Source organism: Protopterus annectens, chromosome 3.part0 (assembly GCF_019279795.1).
Source record: "Protopterus annectens isolate FY-2018-M chromosome 3.part0, PAN1.0, whole genome shotgun sequence".
In the NCBI taxonomy this organism is placed as follows: domain Eukaryota; kingdom Metazoa; phylum Chordata; order Ceratodontiformes; family Protopteridae; genus Protopterus; species Protopterus annectens.
The window spans coordinates 917,682,086-917,704,227 of NC_056731.1; the positions used below are offsets into that span (position 1 = coordinate 917,682,086).

General features: G+C 45.5%; 1 protein-coding gene across 2 annotated transcripts in view; it reads right to left on the minus strand.

The window, feature by feature from the left end:
• The window catches only part of USP14 (ubiquitin specific peptidase 14), a 1,988,776-nt gene that overhangs the window by 1,052,197 nt on the left and 914,437 nt on the right, over positions 1–22,142 (minus strand). For both annotated transcript variants that reach the window (XM_044065241.1, XM_044065240.1), the window contains exon 8: positions 10,758–10,838. In XM_044065241.1, the coding sequence (XP_043921176.1) occupies positions 10,758–10,838 (81 nt within the window). The remainder of the gene's footprint in view (positions 1–10,757; positions 10,839–22,142) is intronic.

A 22,142-nucleotide genomic window follows, 5' to 3' on the forward strand; every position in this document is an offset into this window, starting at 1 on the left:
AACCCATTCATTACAAATACTGCAATATTGATTTCAGTCAGGACAGCAATAAAAAAACACAGAATATTTTATTTACAAATTAGTAAAAGTATTTTGAAAACTAGGCCAACACGGGAATGGAAAAAGGCGATTTTATAAATAGGGATGACTGATGACTGTAAGAATACAAAAACATTCAAGTGGAAGATGGAAATTTAGTACAGAATATTAGAGAAGGGCAACATCTAACATGCAGGCACAGAGTCCTGGACTTTTTAAACACAAATACCATGGACCCAACATACTCTGCACATCCACTAGGCTCACTAACATCCTAGACCTAGTCCTCACCAACAATGGGCAACACTACACTCTGAGTGTATTGTCCTCACTATTTGGGTCAGGCCATAAAGCTGTCGTCCTCTGAAATGAAAATAAAACCTAGGGACACCAGGTAACTCTGGAATGTTCAGAAATTATCCCAGTGCAAACTATCTACTAAGTAGTGGCACTATGGCACAACTTCAAGCCCCGCAACCCCAAACCCAGGAAACACTGCAGTCTACACAAAGTCATTAAAAAAAAAACCTCAATCATCATGTATACAGCTGTATAGAGGCTGTGGTACCAACCTGAAATAAATTCATGTAAAAAAAAAAAAGCCAACCCTGGTGAAATCACATAACTACATTATATAACAAAAGGAAGAAAATCCTGGTCAAAAATAGGAAGTGCAATGCCCAGCAAGGTATAAACTCCCTCAAACTAAAACAATTCAGGGAATTAACTAAGTTAAAGCCAAATTTGAAATAAAAGTAGCCACCCAGGCTAAGGACAGCCACAAGGCATACTTCAGTTATGTCTGAAACCTCAAAGGCAGTACGCAACAATGTGCTGAACTAATTATGAATGAAGCCACCTATACGGAGTATGACAATATAGCAAAAATACTGAACAATAAATTCAGGTCCAAGTTTATCCCTTTTCCTCACCCAGACACCTCTCTAGAAATATCCCCAACCATAGCTCCCCCAACTAATCCAGGAAATAGGTCCTCAATGCCATCGCCAAGACAAAAAAAAAAAACTGCATTGATGGGCCCTGATGATGCTTCCTTAACAGCATGAATCATGACCCTTCCATGTCTCTAGAACTGCTTTTCAGTCTTAGCCTCCAAACAGGCTTCATGCCAAGTGAATCTCACTAACAAGGGCAGGCCATCCACCTAGGAAACTACCAACCCATAAGCCTGACTAGTTTCATATACAAGGTCATAGAAAGAATCGTATACATAATAAACATGGGAAACCTTCAGACTCTAGATTCAACTCAGTTTGACCTTGTCAAGGGAATTTCATGCCTATTCAACCTGGTGGACTTCCGTGAAGTCACCAAGGGCATAATGGTGTATCCTGCCTACCTCGACCTGGCCAAAACATATGACAATTCCACCACTCAGGCACTGAATGCCTGTTCACTGAATTAGGTATAAAGCTCCTACACCACCCAATGGATAGCCAACTGGTTCACTATAGGACCCAAGACGTTTAGATAGGGGAGTCTACCTCCACAAAAAGGCCAGATCATTAGGGAGTATCTGAAGGCTTCGTGTTGGAGCTGCTCCTGTTTGCATCTAATTTTCTGAAGTCAAGGCTAAAGTTAATGGCCCTTGGTTGACCAAATTTGCAGATAATTGTAAATTAGGTGAAATCACTGAATCCCCCAAGACACAAACATCCTCCAAGAAGGCCTGACACAAACTAATAACTGGTGCCAGAGTCACAGTCTTAAACTCAATGCTAAGTAGTACATAATACACTTTGGTAAGACGGCCACTCCTGCAAATTACTACATAGACAATACACTCCCCAAGAGTAGACCCAGTAGTCAGGGATTTGGGAGCACATGTAGACAGTGACTTGGCCTTTGAACATTATTCGCCTACAGTTGCAAGAAAATATTACTCCACACTGCACAGTTTACAAGCAAGGGTATGGTATCCAGATTCAAAGATGTCATTGTTTCATTGTACTCTGCCCTCATAAGACCAATAGACTACAATGCACCCTTCAGCATGTACCCTTATCAGGCATATGCAATAACTGGAGAGGACACAGAGGTTTCTCACAAAAAGGATACATGGTATAGAAAACAAATCCAATGAAGACTGCCTCAAAGCATTGTTTTTACATTCTGTATCCTACAAGCTGCTGAGAAGCAAACTATGCCTGGCCTATAAAGCATCCTTTGATCCAGCCTTAATGGACCTTTTGCACATCTGCAAAACAGCACCAGAAACATCTGATCCAGGGACCTAAATCTAGCCTGCAACATAAATAAAGGTATGTTGGAGGGACAGGTATGCATTTCAGAAGCTGCCCCTTCTCTGAAACAGTCTTTCCCTCCACTCATTCAATCAAAACTTGGGCCAGTAGATGAGGAATCACAAATTTACTCCTGGTCTGGCATCCATGTCTATTAGGGAGAGGGAGCTTGTAAATGCTTGACCACTCATGCCCAAGTTTATATACCCCACATAACATATCAGACCAATAACAAATATTTCTAAGAAGCATGGCTAGGCTTAAAAATTCCCTTTAGGAAAGTCAGCCTGGTATTCTCCTATGAACCTATAAGCCAATCTATTGGAAGCCAATTAACTATGGTAGGAAAAGTCAGAGTGGGATGAGACCAAGCAGAAATTTGGACTGCAGATTTATGACTGCTTTCCCTACCAAGGAGTGCTAACAGAGTTTAGGCAAAGATAAAGGGATAGGAGAGTGTTAAATGAAAAACCAGTTGTGGTTGAGCCTTTAGTCCAGAGCAGAAACTGCAGTTAAAAAGGGATAACTAGTAGAGTATATAAAATAATGGCTGACATCTATAACAATCAATCTGAAGACGTTAGAAAAAAAACTGGGAAAAGAGAATGGAAAAGAAATACACAAAGGAACAATGGAAGGATATTTATGTGGTTCCCAGGCATGCAAAAAAATCTAGAAGGTTTAGGATTATTTGCGAGGAAGAGTTTGTGCAGGTATTTCTATACCCAAAGTAGACTTTAGACATTATTTCTGCAAGTAGACAGCAATTGTTGGAGGTGTGATGGGAAAGAGTTACATGGGAACATGTTGACAGATATTAAAAACTCCCTACAAGATACTTTATCAGAAATATTGGGGAAACAAATTACTGTAATTAAGGACATGATTCTTTTGAAGTGGAATACTGAAACTGGATTGCATAGACACAGTAAAGCCTTCTAAAGATTAAAGCTGTTGGCTGCCAAAAAAAGAAACTACTAGAAAATGGAAATCAAAATCTAAGTCAACCATAACAGAATTACACAATTTTGTATAGCAGATAAAAGAATTGGAGGTGAGACATTTGGGAAAGGGAAGCAGTACACTACATAGAAATAAATGGAATTTGTGGGAATACACACCAAATAATGTTCAAGAGAAGGAGGTAAATCTCAGGGAATGCAGAATTTGAGCAATCTATGCAATGTTAAATTAAATAACTGTTATAAAAGAAATCATATACATGTGTATATCCCAAGCAGACTCCAAAGAATTTTTTCCACAGTTAGATGGCAAATGTTGGAGGTGTACTGGGGAAGAAAGAGGTACTCGGAACATATGTTTTGGAAGTGAAATGAAATGGCAGGTTTCAAAAATGCCCTACAGAGTACTCTGTCAGAAATATTGGGTGAACAAATGTCTGTAACTAGGAATTCCTTTTTTTTTTGAGCTGGGATACAGAATCTGAATTGCCCAGACATACTAAGGCCTTGCTAAGATTAATTCTGCTGACTGCCAAAAAGCAATCACTAGAAAATGAAAATCAAAGTCTAAACCAGCTGTATTTGAAGTACTGAATATTGTAACAGGGATAAAAGAACTGGAAGTTGAATCTTTAGAAAAGGGTTGGAGCAAATTACATATAAAAATAGAAACTGTGGGAACAACACATGCAGAACAATGTTTTGTTGTAGGAGGGAGTGGGGTTTAAGGGAAGGCAGGAATTGAGCAATTTATGTAATGCTGGATTGATGATAAATATACAAAAAAACGTGATGGACAGCATTTTTAACTTGAAATATGTTAATATGGTTTGTTTCCTTTTATATAAACTTAAATGATAATTCAAACTGTAAAATAAAGAAACCATATACAAATGCTGCATGAAAAGGAAAAAATTGAGAGGTTATGTACCTACCATAACGTTCCATGTTAGTTGTCTTCTCTCGCCTTCTTTCTTGCTGGATGGTTTCGGAGCCGAACCTCGGCTTCGACTCGGCCTATACTAAAGCTTGAGAGCTAATTTTACCGGCTCGAGGCAACCCTATATCCCATGATGCTAGGCGGTAACTACCCAGATCTCGTTTGGTAGCTAAGAAACAATAGCCAATTCAGTCTCCCCTCTGAGGTGGAGGAGGAGAAAGAAGAACTCCCCAAATATCACTACCTGAAGCTGTATCTACCCCAGGACCAACTGTCCGAGCTTGGAATAGTGCAAGATAAGGCCCCTTGGAAGAAGGGGAAAAACCTCTCTGTCTGTCCAGGCTGGGGGGGTGGGGGTGGGGGGGTGGGCGGGACGCAAGAAAGAAGGCGAGAGAAGACAACTAACATGGAACGTTATGGTAGGTACATAACTTCTCAATGTTAAGTTGTCAATCTCGCCTTCATTCTTGCTGGATGGGACCGCGTCCCTAGCACCTTCATCCTGGGTGGCTCATTGGAACAGACTCTTGAGAACGGTGGAACCAAAATTTGCCCTGTTTCTGGAGGCCATGTCCAATTTGTAATGTGTAACGAAGGTATGAGGAGAGGCCCATTTGGCAGTCGCACAGATAGTGTCTATTGGTAACCTAGCTTGAAAGTCTGTAGATGTAGCCAACACTCTGGTTGAATGGGCTCTTGGCCTAGAAGGCAATTCTTTACCTCTGAGTTGATAAATACAGGTAATCACAGAAGACAGCCACCTAGACAGGGTTACTTTAGATACCGGAAGACCCTTTTTACTTTCAGCATACGATAAAATGAGTTGATCAGATTTCCTGAATTGTTTAGTTCTGTCCAGATAGAAGCAGAGCTGACGATGAACGTCCAGACAATGCAGTTTTTGCTCCACCCCGTTTGAATAATTAGGAAAGAAAACTGTAAGATCAATAGATTGATTTAAATTTGTCTGAAAAGCCACCTTGGGTGAAAAAGACGGGTTAGTTCTTGGAGAAACTCTGTCTTTGTGGAACACTAAATAAGGAGGGCGAATGCAGAGGGCATGAAGTTCAGATACTCTCCTAGCAGACGTAAGGGCGACTAGGAATAGTGTCTTCCAGGAAAGTAACTTCAAGGAACAGGAGGGAGAATCAAGGATGCAAAAACTAAGTTTAAATCCCACTGTGGTGGGTGGTGTCTGATTGGAGGCCTGAGTAAAAAGATACCTCTGAGGAATGCCTTGCAAAGCTTATGGGACATGATGCAGGAGTCCGACAAGCCTATGTGAAAGCTTGAGATGGCTGCTAGCTGAACTTTTACTGTGGAGGAAGAAGATCCTGAGTGAAAGTTTTTGGCTAGGAAATCCAAGACCAAGTGTATTGGAGCAGTGAAGGGATCTATGTTCCTAGCCTTTGCCCAAAAGGAAAAACGTTGCCATTTACTAGCATAGATCCTTCTGGTGGAAGACTTAAGGGAAGCTACAATAATATCCCGGACAGAATTTGAAATCACTGGAAGCCTGACTAAGGACGGAAGTGGAGCAACCAAGCTGTGAGGTTGAGGGATTGGTGCAGCTGCCCTGTTTGATGAGCCAAAAGATCTGGCATTGGATCCAGATGCCAAGGCTGCTCCAAAAGATAGCGATGCAGGAACAGGAACTGTATCTGTCGAGGCTAATAAGGGGCAATGAGGATCATCTTGGCCCTCAAGGCGGCAGCTTTCTGAATTGTTTGTGTGATTAACGGAAAGGGGGGAAAGGTGTAAAGAAGTCCCCGAGGCCAATCGTGGACTAGAGCGTCGCTGGGGGGATGGCCTGGAAGGGGGAAGAGAGTGAAGAAGTCGAGGCACTTGCTGTTTTGTGGTGTTGCAAAAAGATCGCAGCAAGGAAACCCCCACTTCCGAAATATTTTGTCCATCACCGATTGCTTGAGAGACCACTCATGAGGCATGCGAATAGCTCTGCTCAGCCTGTCCGCTATGACGTTAGACTTCCCGGGGATGTGCGTTGCTATCAGAAACCGCTGAGAAGAGATCGCCCATTGCCAGAGTCGGAGTGCTTCTCGACACAGGGGATAGGACTTGGTTCTGCCCTGCTTGTTGAGGTACCATACTACGGACAGATTGTCCGTCTGAATTGCAATAGTCCCCAGGGGAAGAGAGTCTTGAAGGGCTTGCAACGTCAAAAGCACTGCTCTCATCTCCAGGACGTTTATGGGCAAGTGGCATTCGAAGGGTTGCTATGTGCCATGGACTGTCCTGCCCTGAAAATGCCCCCCCCCCACCCAATCAGGGAGGCGTCCATTGTGACTGTGGCGACTGGAGGAGGAGGAGTAAAAGGTCTGCCTTGATGGACTTGAGGGGAGACCATCCACCAAGATGGATGTTTTCTGCAAGATAGAGTGATTAAGATCTTGTGTCTCATAGGGAGCTGTTGGGAGGACCACTGGGAGAAAAGCATCCATTGAAGAAGCCGCATGTAAAAGCGGGCAAGGGGAAGAAGCGTGATGGCTGCCGCCATGAGACCTAATACTTTCAGAACATACCTGGCCTGAATTTTGTTGGTCTGAAGAAGGACGTGAACATGATTTTGAATATCTAAGACCCTCTGCTCTGTTAACTTTGCTAAGAGCTGAACGGTGTCCAAGGTGGCGCCTATGAAGGTAATAGACTGACAAGGCGACAAGGCAGACTTTTCGAAATTTAGAGAGATACCTAGCTTTTTGCAAATGTGGATGGTGTAGTCTCTGGCTAGAAGTTGATGCCTGGTGGTGGCAGTGAGGAGCCAGTCATCTAGATATGGAAACACCTAGAATCTTTGACGTCTCAGGTAAGTCGTAACCACTGCCATACATTTGAATCACTCGGGGGGGCTGTAGTGAGACCAAAGGGCAGGGCTCTGAACTGGTAGTGACTGGCTCCCAGCCGGAAGCGGAGAAACCTTCTGGAGCGCCTGTGCATTTTGATGTGATAGTACGCATCCTGAAGGTCCACTGAGCACATCCAATTGTCCTTGCCCAGAAGGGGTAAAATGGACTGTAGCGTGACCATCCAGAACCTCGTTCTTTTTACAAACTTGTTTAGTTTGCTGAGATCCAATATCGGCCTCCAGTCCCCTGTTTTTTTTGGTACCAAAAAGAACTTTGAGTAGACTCCGGATCCTAGCTGGTCTGCTGGGACTGGCTGGATGGCTCTCTTTTTTAGCAACTTTGATATTTCTAGTGCTGTTTGTTCCCTTAGACTGGGTGGAACATCTGGAAGAGACCCCATTTGAATCACTGGGGTTTGGATAAAGGGGATTTTGTAACCCTCAGATATGATCGACTGCACCCATTTGTCTTGAGTGAGGGAGAGCCAGGCTTGTGGGTACAGCGATAATCTTCCCCCGACTGCCTCCGAAGGTGGACCAGTCGGGCAACACCTCAGGGATGCTGGAAGGGTTTTGTCAGAGAGGGTTTCTCTGCTACCCTGGTTTTGCAGACCCCCTCTGCCTCTTGGACAGCGTCTGTTGTTGTTGTTCCCCTCTCTGCCTCTAGGGGTGAAATGACCTCTTGTGTCAGGCGTGACTCCTTGTGATTTACGGAACCACATTCTTCCACCCTTTTGACACTTAGGATATGGTCTAGATGGGGTAGAAAAACAGACTCCTACGGCAGAAAGAGTCTTGCCATCTTGTTTGCATCTGTCAAAGTATCTTTCACTTGAGGTCCATACAACGCTGAACCATCAAAGGGGGAGTTAGTGAAAGACGCCTTGAAGGGGTCTGCGAAGTTGCAAAGCCGCATCCAGGCGTGACGCCTCAAAGCCACACCTGTGCCTGCGGCCCTACTCGCTTCATCGGCTGCATATGAAATAAGCCGCATGGAGGAGTTGACAATGGAATTCAGGGTTCCTAGCTTTGAGTTAATTTTGCCCCGAGACCCAGCAGCTGATGGATCCTGTAGGACCTCACCCAGTTCTTTAAAAATGTCTCTTTGAAGATGGGTGAAGTGGCATAAGTAGTTCAGCGACCGCATGGAAAGGTTGCTGACGAGAACATCTGCTTGCCGTACCTATCCATTGTCCTAGATTCCTTGTTAGGCGGATGGATAGGCACTGAAGGATCAGCCAGTTCCTTCTTAGTGGCTGCCGCCACCACCATGGCATCAACTGGGACACCTTTAGATAAAAATTGCTTATCAGAAGGGGCTGTTATAAATTTAGAAGGCCTCCGTGGGGTGGGTTCCATCGAGTGAGGGGCCGTCCACACCTTCCGTGCCACCACTTCCATAAGGGGGTCGAAGGGCGGAGACACCCAGGAGGTGGAGGGTTGAGAACCAAAAGCCTCCAGGTAAACCAACTCATCCTCGGAAGGATTAAGGGAAGACCAGTTCCCCCTCTGTTTAAGGATTTCAAGGATGTCAGAGGAGGAGACATCCTCAGAGAGGGACCTTGGGGATCCTTCCGACTCATCCAAGTCGGTATCAGATGTGACGGACTCAGGAGAGTCCACATGCTTCCTCTTACATGTCCTCTTACGCAGGGGTTCACCTGACAGATCAGGAGAAACCTCGGAAGAGGAGGATATTCCCAATGGGGAAACCTGAAGCGTTGGATCTCGATGGCCGGGGGCGAGAGAGTGGGAAGAGACATCAGCAGGCACTACAGTGGGAGGAGCTGATGGAGCTGACCGTAAAGCAGGCACTAGGGCCAGTACGCTCCTCATGACCTCGAAGGCACCCCTGTCAGGCAGGCTAGAGAGCTCCTGCTCCAAAGAGCTAGGAACCCCAGCCGGCACCGACAGGGATGGCTCCGAAGCCGATGTCAGGGCCGAACTCACCAACGCCAACGCTCCGAGAGGGAGAACGGGGTCAGACAAGGGTTCAATGCCACTCGCCCCCTTGGAGCCGGCGAGAGAAAGAGTCCAAGCTCCCGGATCCCTCCAAGGATGGCACCATGGACGAGATCGGAGCAGACGACGGAGCTGAAGGGGGAGGTATCGGCTCCGACATCAAAACGGTCACGGCTCCGAGGAGCTCTGGCTCCGAACACTGGGGTAGAGTCGAAGGAGGAATAGTATGTTGTATGGACATAGCCGCTGTCTGATGAGACAGGCTGTGAAGCATTTGGGCCAGTGCCTGAGACTTCAATAGTCTGCTTACCACCCTCTCAAGGTCATGATCGGAAAGTCTGGAAGACCGAGAGGAATGGCTCCGATGGCTCCGCTCCGAGAGTAACGGTGACCTCGGAGCCAAATGGATAGACTCCAGAGATGGAGATATGGACCTCTTGCGTGTGGAGGGCATCAGGGTTGATGGAGCTGATGGAGCCGGAGCCGACTTTGAAGACAGAGTCTTAGAGGTATCGGCTCCGGCTGGAGCCGAGGCAGGTAGCTGCGATGCAGCGGTATCAGCTCCAGCCGGAGCCGATAACGTCGCAGAAGGTGAGCCACCATCCGGAGGCTTAGAGCTCGGAGGCGACAGTTATGTGGGTTCGAAGGTTCCCCGGCACGGTCTTAGCCGGGGAACCTTCGGGCTTTAATAAGCCCCTTAGTATCAATTTATTCCTGCGCTCCTGCAGGACTCTTGGGCTGAATGCATGGCACACTGAGCAAGAGTCCTGCAGGTGCAGGGGTCCCAGGCAATAAACACAAGAAGTGTGACCGTCTGTCAGAGACATCTTCTGACAGCACGAGTCACACTTCTTGAAGCCTGAGACCTTTGTCTCCTTCGACATATTGTTGTTGAAAGGAAAAACAACAAAAATAGAAGAAAACACACACACACACTCCAACAAATAGGGATACAAGGATACTGAGGGAACACTCACACAGCTAAGAATCCCTGTGAGGGAAATAAGAATAAGACGGAAGGGCATAAGGCCTAACCCTAGGGTGGGGAGTATGACACGGATAAGGGATAAAAAATAGGGACTAAAAATTTAAATTAACCAAGAAACTAGTCTATTAAAGATTATATTAGTATACTAGGGGAAAAACTAAGGAGAAGATAAAGATTTTACTGAAAAATTAGTCACTAACCTGTGAGCCAGTAAAAAGAGCACCTCGCTAGTGTAAGCGGCAAACGAGATCTGGGTAGTTACCACCTAGCATCATGGGATATAGCGTTGCCTCGAGCCGATAAAATTAGCTCTCGAGCTTTAGTACAGGCCGAGTCGGAGCCGAGGTTCGGCGCCGAACCCATCCAGCAAGAATGAAGGCAAGATTGACAACTTAACATGCAATCGTTTTCCTTTTTTAACTGCATTGGTAACCCATGTCAATGTGGAATGAGTGAAATTAATAAAGATACTGAAAAACAAAATTGAAAAAGCAGTAAGCAATGGAGATGGCATGAAGTGATGTCACCTTTGTGAGTGTTGTGTCAAAATGGGACAGAGTACCATCATGCCAGTGCCGCATGAGTACTGGAAAACACTAACCAGTTCAAAGACACAGCCGAACAGAGAGAAATCGTTTTTCTTTTTTTTTTGCTTTGTTGTTATTAAAACAATCAAAAGTAAAACACATTGAATTATTTGATTCTGATCCTTCTATTTCCTATCAAAGAAAATCAGTACCTGCACGTCGCCTTCAGATTCAAGTGGCTCAAGTTTTTGCTGTAGTACTTTCATCATCTCAACCCAACACTCATTGGCATCCTGCATGGAAAGCAAAAAAAAGTGACTATTATCATCAGTCACAGACAGCTTATAACTAAATAATTCTGCTTAAGAATATAACTTTGCATCACTACAATAAACTGCACACTTGCATACTTTAATAAAATACAACATCTCTGAGAAAGTTGTGGTATTTTGCACTTGTGTAACCTAAATAGCTACACTATTATAGCAGATGTTTCAGGTAAGCGCAGTCCTGGAATTTCCCAGTGCCAGAACACTGTCACCACTTATGATGTCAAAAAGGTAAAGAATCGCACATCTTCCTCCATTACATTCTGGCAAAAATTCATTGTCAGAGAGCAGAGGAAAAAAAATGGATCAAGTCAGATGTGGATTCTTGAAACATTTTTACTTTATGTCTCAGTATGAGGCAGAACACATGGATGTAACATTACAGTTGGCACCCTTTACCCGATATACACTACACCCCTATTTTTTTTTTAAACAGCCATACTACTTACTGTACATTATTTAAACAGTGACATTTGTACACAGAATTTCAGAGAGATCAACTCAGCAATATACTAGCATATCACGGTTGATAACATTCACACTATACAACTGAGAACGCCAAACTTTTGTAGGTACTCAATTCATCCTTACTGTCTTGTTGCAGTTCAGTACCAATAGGTACAACACTTGCAGTATTTTGGCTTATGGAAAATTTTTATAAATCAGGATACCTGTATGCCCACTTGACTAGTCATCGGGTTTTGCACTTACGCTCTCCTCAACAGCTTGATATCGGATGGTCTTCTATGGCAGATTCTGCCTTAGTCTCATAGAACTAGACTCCGAGTTACAACTTAAAATGTGTACTTGTCTTCATCTGCGGATTCACAGGCAAGCTCAAAATGCATTTCTCATCTCATACTCAGTTCAAGATGCTCAGCAATGGCTGTTTTTCAAAAGATGCCTCCCGTTGCTTGTGTGTGTATGTGAAAGTCGGCCCTTGTATACAAATCAGAATATCAGCTCCAGTGCTATGACCCAGGACAGCTGCTGTTGACTGAACCACTTGCTGATTCTACTACCTGTACTGTTACTTTATCTCCTCTGTTCAAATCAGAAAACAACCTGGTATGTCTGACAGTAACATTTCACTTTGTTCCAATTTCTCTCTCTCTTTTTTTTTTTTTTTTTTAAGAACTATACAATATATTATCGACCAAATTTTAGCAGATCATCAATACAGGCAAAAAAAATGTTCTCATTTGAAACATGATTTAATCTTCTTAGTTTTTTATGTACTAAACAACCAACACAAAATCAGTCCTCATGTAACACACAGTAATGTAAACAATAAGCCACAACAGCGTAAGGCAAAGAAAAGATATAAACCAAACCTAATGCACCTGGATCTTAGTCTCAACATGCATACCGCTCAACCTTTTAGCAAAAGAAATTTGGGCAAAGCCAAAAATAACTGGGGACAAAAGCCCGAAAATATGGAAAGATTTTAAATACTGCTCTTATAAACTTAGAACATTACTGTAAAAACAGGATTTGTGTTAGCATACATTTTCTGAAGGATATGAAGTCTGACACTCAAACATATGTCATTACTGACATACTCTCAGTAATTTGTAAAAAAAACACAAATTTTATGAATAGACCGAAATTATAAGGCAAAAATCTGGACATTTAGTGAAAATCTGAGCAGCTGAAAGGTAGGTCAACATGTACAAAAAAATTGGCATTTGAATTACTATAATATGCCTATAAGCCTTTCAAATTCTTTTTTCTAGCTACAGGTACAAAACTATTACAGTAAAGTCTAAGATTCTACATTATTTGGCAACTTAAAGTGCATGCAACTAATTTAATAAAGGTGTTTAAAAAAGTAGTATATTAAAAAAAAAAAAATATATATATATATATATATATATATATATTCTGTTAACTCAGCAGTCAATGGAGCTTTTTCACATCTCTCAATGGAGCTTTTTAATTTCTCATTCCATTCCCATTCAATAAGTAAGGAGACAGAAAGAGAAAAAAATCAGCCCTGCCAAACCAAATTATGTCACATTTTCTGGACCTCGTTTAAAGCTATGTAACTTACCACCCCCCCCCCCCAAAAAAAAAAAAAAAAACAGGCCTTCAATTCTCCAAACTCCTAGAGGGGTATCACCAACAACTAAGGTAAACTGCTGGAAGAATAAACAACCTAATTGGAGTTTAAAAAAATTATACAGCAGCGCTATGGAAACATGAACCAGTGGTCTCTGGTTTAGTTTCAGTTATGTAAAAGGATGACACTTTGCCTCTGCTCTGTTAAACAAAGCAGTGGCAGTGAGTAAATTAAGTCTTCTGTCCATAAGTAACTGAGCAGAGGAAGACCTGCTCCTTGAAACACAGTGCTTCTACATTCCAGCAGAGGCAAAGTGCAATCACTTTTACCAGTGCTACTATTCTTCACAAGATTCTTTACTGTTCATTAAAATTCTTCACTGGTCAAAGCGTTATCTACACCTGACCATTGCTCTGTGGCTATCTCAGACTGCCTTCAACATGTTTAAAAGTCTCAAGCTGAATTCCACTGTCTAAATTCATGGTCTCCAGAATTCCATATCTAGCAAATACCAATAGTTGCTCTATAACTGGTAGGAAAACTAGTAAAGACGCACACAAAAACATTATACAAATCCCTTCTGGGCTCTTTATCCCTAATGACCTCCTGATGGAATTTTCTACCGTATATATCCACCCAACCAAAAATAAATTCTTTCCAACTTTTCTCCATTCTACTTCAAAGCCAAACAGTAACCACATTCCCTCTCCAGACGCACCCCAGGAAGTGATGGCCTTCTCCATTTATTTGTAGCCCACTGTAAGGATCATTTTCTTATCTCACTTAATCAACCATCACCTGCCTAATCAAAGGCATTATGCACATAAAATGGAAAACAGACAAAAATCACACCATCCCAAAAACAACAATCCCCTCCTCAGCCAAAGAATGAGACATTTCAATCCTCCCAACTCTGGAAAATATTAGTAAAAATAGTCTACAACCAATTAACCCACTACTGCCAAATTTACAAAATACTTTCACCTCAACAACATTGCCTCAGGTCTGGTCAAAGCACAAAATCAGAAACCTATACACTAACAGAGGACATTCTAGAAAGCAATGAAAAGGGCAGATTTACAGGGGCAATCTTCATAGACTTTGATTCCGTAAATTATTCCCTTCTACTAGAATCTCTACAGAGTTTAGAGACAAACCCACATGCAACACGGTGGCTCTGTGATTTTCTTGCAAAAAGATAATTTGTCATACAACTTTGTTATAAAAAAATCCAACATCTTCCTCACTAAAGGTGTTTACAAGGATCAATACTATCCCGCGATCCTGCTCTGTGTATATATGTATATAATCTCTGTTCTGAACTCCACACTAGACACATCCAACTGCATGCATATGACATGGTCATCTACAGGTTTGTCCTCTCTTCCACTTTCATCTCAAAAATACTTCAAAATGACCTCTCAAACTCCACTCAACGGCTCTGACAATATAAAATCATTCTGATTATTAACAAAACCATATCCATGCATCTTGGCCCAAAAGATAACCAGCTAATTTCACTACTGATATTTCCTCTTCCAAATAAACTTACTAACATTTTAAAGCTAATTCATGCAAGCAAGGCTATTAATGTTTGAACTCTAATCAACATACTGCTAAAATCTTTCTTTCTTCTTTTGATGTGTAAAATTCCTTATGAATCGTACTGTGCTACATTTTTGTCACTCTTTCAAGTGTAAATATCTTCAGTATGTTAGTATTACTAGTTTTACTTCTTTAAATCCTTTTATTTACCATGTAACAAAATTTTAATTTTTATTTTTTTTATTTTGCTGGAGCTTTTCTCCCTGGGCCTCCACTGAAAATGGAAATATATCCAGCTAGACTAGCCCAGTTAACAAATGTAAATAAAAATAAATAAATAAATAAATAAAATGCCCTTGGTACTCCCCAAAGGCTGAAAACAAGTCGCTCAGACTGCTGCCTCACTCTAAACTACAAGGAAACTCTAGAAAACATCAGTAGATACTGATATCAAAGATTCTGGTTAGACCCATCTCTCAACTTTCAACAAAACAGCCAAATAACCAAAGCCAAAAATGAACAAAGTCCCATATTCTGGGCTACAAAAAGCATGCACTTTTCCACAGAAGGCAGGCAAACTATTTAAAAGAGTACCAACTGCTCAACTACAGGATGGTTTCCCTTTAACTACCTCTGCATTCAAAAAAAGAACTCTTCTGCTCCAAACCTTTTCCAATAAATATGCAGCTTTATTAAGCCTTCTACAAGGCAGCACAACTGTTATACCATAGTTTCATAGGTTCATACTAGGCTATCTGCCCTAGGGCATTTATAAGCCTAGCCAGAGAGTGTGTTTGGCTTTTGCCACCCATTTTAAATGAATTTTGCTATGCCCTTTTTCGAGGTTAGTATACTGTGCCTCTGTCTAACAGTGACACAGAAGTGATACCCGGGGTAAACCTACAATCTCCCATCCACTCAAGATTCCTCTTGAAGAGAGTCAATGAGGGACTCTGCCTAACCTGGACTGGGATTTTATTCCAGAATGAAGGGAGCCTCTGGGTTATGAATCTGTCCCTCCAGCATGTCCTATTTATTTCAGTGCTGAGGTTCAAGTCTCTCGAGCGCGTAGCTCAATGGGATTTGGATTTTCTGAGGTGCAGCATGCTCATTAATTCCGGGTTGGACATGGCTTCATACGTCAGGCACAGATCGCCTTTGAGCAGGCGGTATGCCACTGAGTAGAGCTGGAGTTTCTTTAACCGGGCAGCATATGGCATCTGTTTGAGCCCTTTGATCCTCTTGGTGAGGTACTTTTGGGGTCTTTCCAATTGCTGCAGGTGTCTGGTAAGGTACATCCCAAAAGGGGCATTGTACTCAATTATGGGCCTGATGAGGGATGAGTAAAGAGGCACGATTACCTCCCCTGATCTAGATGCGAATCCCTTCATGATTAGGTGGGCTATATAAAATGTTTTTCTAACCACTTTGGCCACGTGGTTTTCAAATGAGATTGCTATCAACGTGGGTCCCCAGGTCCCCAATTACTTCTTCCGTACTTAATGGATTACCACCTATGTGGTAATTTGTGGGCACTTTGTTTTTGCCAAAGGGGATGACTATACACTTTTTGGCGTTTAGCTTGAGGCCATGGCTCTGGCACCAGTTATCTGTTTCTAAGAGGCCCTTTTGTAGGATGCTTGTGTCGGCTGGAGAGTCAATTATGGTGCCTAGTTTGCAGTCATCTACGAACTGGGTCAGCCACAGTCCTTCCGTGTTGGCCTGTACCTCTGAGAAATATATACCGAACAAGAGAGGTCCCAGGACTGAGCCTTGTGGGACGCCACTTGTAACTGGTTTGGAGTCTGGCATGGCTCCAGCAATTCTAACCATGTGGGTTCTGTCCTCGAGCCAGTTTGCAACCCATCTCGTGACATAGGGGTTTATATGCCCGAGTGGGGTATTGTATCAAAGGCTTTTGCGAGGTCCAGGTAGGCTGTGTGGACCACCTTCCCCTCGTCAATGGCCTTGGTGACTGTTTCAAAGAAATCGACCAGGTTTAAGAGGCAGGATCTGCCCTTAAAGCCGAACTGGGTAGGATCCAGTGTCTGTAGATCCCCAATATCTTTATTTATGAGGTCCATGATGATCCTTTCCATAGCTTTGCAGACCAAGCTAGTCAGGCTTATGGGGCGATAGTTTCCAGGATCCGTTAAGGCACCACCTTTGTGAGGGGCCACTGTTGCTGTACGCAACTCTTTAGGTACATATCCTGTAATAAGGCTGAGATTGAATAAGAAGTTATGTACTCACCATAACGTTCCATCTGAGAAGGTAAACTTCATTTGTCTGCAACCTGTGGGATACGGATCCGATCTCGGATCCGAGCCAGCAACTTTACAAAGCTTAGATCCGAGCTCCTAGATCCTCCCCTTACCCATAATCCCCTGCCAACCCTGACTGACCTCAGATCAAGTTTGCCCAAAAGCACTATAGTGGATAACTAACTACATTATCAGAAATGGTACATCACTATATGACATGAAACACATCTGAAGGTCGGGGGAACGGTTGCAGACAAATGAAGTTTACCTACTCAGATGGAACGTTATGGTGAGTACATAACTTCTTAATCTGAAGTAGTTAACTTCATTTGTTCTGCAACCTGTGGGACAGAGTCCCCAGCAACCTAAACCTTGGGCGGCCTTCATGGAAGGATATTCCGGAGCACTGCGGAGCCAAAAGAAGTTCCCCCTCTGGAGGTAATGTCCAATTTATAATGACTGATGAAGGTATGAGAGGAGGCCCAAGTGGCTGCTGAACAGATATCATATCCAAGGAAACCCTGGATTTAAAGGCGGCAGATGTAGCCATAGTCCTAGTTGAATGGGCACGAACTCCTTGAGGTGCGGGCCTGCCGGAATTTTGATACGCTGTAATGATACACTGTGAAATCCATCTCGATAAGGAAACTTTTGAGACCGGTTTACCTAGATTAAATTAGGCAAAGGAGACGAACAACTGGTCGGATTGTCTATGACCAGATGTCCTATGAATGTAAAATCTAAGTTGTCTGTGCACGTCCAAAGAATGTAGTCTGTACTTCCCTTTGTTCTGGTAGTTATGAAAGAAGACAGGCAAACTGATAGATTGGTTAATATTAGATTCAGAAACTACCTTCGGGAGGAAGGAGGGATTGGTCCTGAGGTAAACCCTATCCTTGTGAAAGGCTAAGTATGGGGGTTTCACAGAAAGAGCTTGCAATTCAGATACTCTCCTAGCTGAAGTAATAGCCACAAGAAAGGCTGTTTTCCAAGACAAATATTTGAGGTCTACTGAAGACGCCGGTTCGAAGGGAGGGGCTGCCAGGGCTTGTAAAACCAAGGTCAAATCCCATGGAGGTACCACTTCCTTTATTGGAGGTCTAAGAAGAAAGGTGCCCTTTAGGAACGTTTTGCACAATTTTGTAGTAATCAAAGGACCCATTTCAGTACCTAAGTGATAATACGAGATAGCTGCTAACTGAACCTTAACAGTAGAACAGCTAGCTCCGCCATTAAAAAGACCTGAAAGTCGAGCACCGCAGGCAAGGGGGCTGTAAAAGGATCCAAATTATGGCGTTCTGCCCAGTTAGAGAAACGCTTCCATTTACTACCATAGACCTGCCTAGCAGAGGGCTTGTGCGCTGCTACTAGGATAGTTTAACTAGAGAAGAGATACCGGGAGTCCTAGCTACAAGTGGAACTGGTGCAGCCAAGCCGTAAGCTTGAGGCTGGCCAGGTCGGTAAGTGGGAGCCCCTGGGGGTGGGAGATTAGATCCGGAAGGGGATCTAGAATCCAGGGCGGATTCACTCGATGAGACCAGAGGTAAGGGAACAAGCTTGGTGAGGCCAGAATGGGGCAATGAGGATCATCCTGCTCCCCAACCGACTGGCTTTCTGAAGAAGTTTCAGCATGAGGGGAAGAGCCGGCAGGGGGAATGAGAGCGAAGTAATTGTTGCATTTCGTGTTTGAGGGAGATGCGAAAAGATCGCAACAGGGCTGCCCCCAAACGGCAAAAATTCGACTCGCTACTCGAGGATTGAGGGACCACTCATAAGGTGAAAGGATGGTGCGACTCAGTCTGTCCGCCAGGATGTTGGTCTGTCCCGGAATGTGCGTTGCAATGAGAAAGCGGTTGGTGGAGATCGCCCATTCCCACACTCTCATGGCTTCTCGAAAGAGTGGGTAAGACCTGGTTTCCCCCTTGTTTGTTGATATACCATACCACAGACATACTGTCTTGTCTGGATTGCAATTGTTCCTACAGGCAGAAGGCTCTGAAGTGCTTGCAACGACAACAGCACTGCCCTCATCTCTAGAACATTTATGTGCAATAAGGTCTCCGAATCGTTCCACGTGCCTTGGACCGTCCTGCTTGAATAATGCCCCCCCCCAAGAAGAGAGGCATCCGTGGTCACCGTGGCAAGAGGGGGGGCCGTGGCAAAGGGGCGTCCCGCTTGGAGGTCCGGCGATTGAAGCTACCAAACGAGAGCCCTCTTGCAGGCCCTGCTGAGAGAAATGGGGTGACTCAAGGGGTATTGATGAAGGGACCATTGGACTTAGGAGAGTCCACTGTAAAATCCTCATGTTCAGACGTGCCATGGGAAGGAGGTTTACAGTGGCTGCCATGGACCCCAGGGCCCTCAGAACCAATCCCGCCGGAGGTTTTGAAGACTGAAAGATGGCCCACACATGTACCCTCAAAGTGTGCAACCGGTCGGGAGTTAAGAAGACTAGTTGACTGTTGGTGTCCAGTCTGGCCCCGATAAAATCTATCACCTGAGTCAGGGTGAGAGAGGACTTGTCTGAGTTTATAGTGATCCTTAGTTGCAGAGCATGGTTGAGGAAGTAGTCCCTGGCTAAGCATAGTAGATGCCTCGTTGGGGTGGTGAGGAGTCAGTCGTCCAGGTATGGGAAAACCTGCATCCCCTGGAGTCTCAGGTGGGCCGCTATCACTGCTAACACCTTGGTGAACACCCTGGGGGCTGAGGTGAGACCGAAGGGAAGGACCCTGAATTGATAATGACTGGCTCCCAGCTGGAAGTGGAGAAACCTCCTGGATCGTACGTCCATCAATATGTGGTAGTACGCGTCCTTGAGGTCTATAGAGCACATGCAGTTGTTCTCCTGCAAGAGGGGAAGAATAGATTGAAGAGGAACCATCGGGAACTTTTCATTGGTTACTGACAAGTTTAGTAGGGAAAGATCGAGGATGGGTCTTAGGTCCCCCGTCTTTTTTGGCACCAAAAAGAACCTTGAGTAGTAACCTGATCCGGACTGGCCTGGGGGTACGTGCTGGACAGCTCCTTTTTCTAAAAGCTGCCAAACTTCTGCAGCTGCAGTCTCCCTCTGATTAGGTGGAACATCGGGGAGGTGTTCGGGAGTGTAGGAAATGTAAGAAAGGAGAATTCTGTATCCTCTGGATATGATACGAAGCACCCAGCGGTCTGTTGTAATGGACTCCCAAGCTGCCAGGTGCCTCAGGAAGCGCCCCCTGACTGCCTCCAGAGTGGAGCAGTCGGGCAACCCCTCAGGGTTGCTGCGTGGGCCGATCAGAGAAGGTTTCTCTGGACCCAAAGTTTTTCGGGCCCCCTCTGCCTCTAGGGCGACGTCCACCCTGTCCTCCTCTGCCGCGGAAGGGCTGGGAGTCCGGAGCGGACTGGGACTGTTGCGACTTTCAGAACCACATCTTCTGTCCCTTTTGGTTCCTGGAGAAGGACCTCTGGGGAGCAGAGAAGCGGACTCTGACGGCAGACAACGTCTTCCCGTCCTTTTTGCTTTGGACTAAAGTCTCGCGAACTGTCTTGCCAAATAAGGCAGAACCGGCAAAGGACGCCTTGAAGGGTTCCGGAAATCACAGTGTCGGAGCCAGGCCTGACGCCTCATAACTAGGCCCGCTCTGCTGGCTCTAGCGGCTCCCTCTGTAGTGTGGGATACAAGCCGCATAGAGGTGTTGGATATAGACCTAAGAGTGGCCATGTGAGTGGAGTACAACTGTTTGTTCTCCGCCGACATGGACTCAGGGGGCGATGCAGTGTATTCTGTAATAAGGTCTCGCTGTAGCCGAATCACATGTGCCATGTAGTTCAGGGACCTTACAGTGAAGGTCGCTGAACTAAAGACCCGCTTCCCAAGATGGTCCATTGAGCGAGACTCCTTGCTCTGGGGATGGACCGAGGGACTCTCTTGGGCTAACTCCCTCTTGGTGGCTGCCGCCACCAACATGGCATCTACGGGGAGTCCCTTGCTCCAATGGGACTTCTCAGTGGGGAGGCTTAGGATTCTGTCTGGACGTTTGGGGACTGGCTCCACAGTGTCCGGCTCCTTCCACGCCCTAGTGGTAAGGTCCACTAATGGGTCGGCCGGAGGGGACACCCAAGAGGTAGATGGGCCTGCTTCGAACGCCTCCAGGAACACGGATTCGTCCGAGGAAGCCTTGTGGGCAGACCACTCCCCTGATCCTAAGCATTTCCATGATGTCTCCAAAGGAGACATCCTCGGGGGGTGACCTTGGGGATCCTTCCCCCTCATCCAAATCCATGTCTTCTGTCAAGGACTCGGGGGAGTCCACGTGCCTCCTCTTGCACTTTCGCTTGTGAGGAACATCCTCGGGGGGGGGGGGGCTGTCCGAGGATGTCTCACCAGCCACATCTTGTTCCAGAGGAACGACCTGAGACGTCAAAGCAGGCTGTCCCTGTGGCTGGGTGATGGAAGCCTGACCCAACCGAGAGGGAGTGCGGGACAGAGCCGAAGCAAGGACCGGGGGCCTGGATGCACTCAACAGAGCCCTCTCCACCACATCGAAGGCCGAGGGAGAGCCGCTCTCTCTCGGATCAGAGAGCAGACCCTCGCCCGGATCCGATGGATGGATCGGAACCGGCACCGAGAGCATCGGATCCGAAGGACCAGTGTGCTCCAACCTGGACGGAGCCCAAGGCACACCAATCCCCTCGGATCCAACACTCAGACCACGGCTCTGAGAGCTCAGATCCGACAAGGAAGGATCCGACAGACTCGAAGGAAGAGTCAGAGCTGAAGTACCTGATACTGTCGGTGTCTACCCACCCCTGGCTCCAACGTTGCCCGGGTCGGAGGAGGAGCTATCGGGGCAAAGAAGGGTGTTGAGCTCCCCCCCGGAGGGGGGGGGGCAGGAGCAATCCCATCTGCAGTTGGGCCTGGATGAATCTTCTCATCATCCGGTCAAAATCTGCATCCGAAAGGCTACGGGTGGATCTCGACGAGACCACCGAGGTTGGCCGGGAGTGCCGCCTCGATGACCTCGATGGAGATCGGGTCTCCTCCTCCTTGGGTCCAGGTGAGAAGCATGGAGACCGAAGCCGAGAAGGAGGAGACCTAGAAGCCCTGGAGGGAGAAGCCCACTTAGCCGGGGGGGCTGAAGCGGAGGCCTCGGCCCGCCGCTTGTGTTGCTTCTCCCTCCTTTTTTCTTTCCTGGCCTCCCTCTTTTCTGCCGCAGAAGTGGGAGATTTGAGTCCCGGCCAGGGGGAGAGAGGCAGGAGTGGCAGCCACAGAAGCCTGGGAGGAGGCCACAGAAGCACCGGAGGCCGAAGCCGAATCCAGGGGCAAGAGTCCCGCTAGGATCAGCTTCGACTGCTGGTCCTTCAGTGCCCTGGGGTTGAACGCCGCGTAGATAGAACACCCAGAGGAAAGGTGTTCAACCC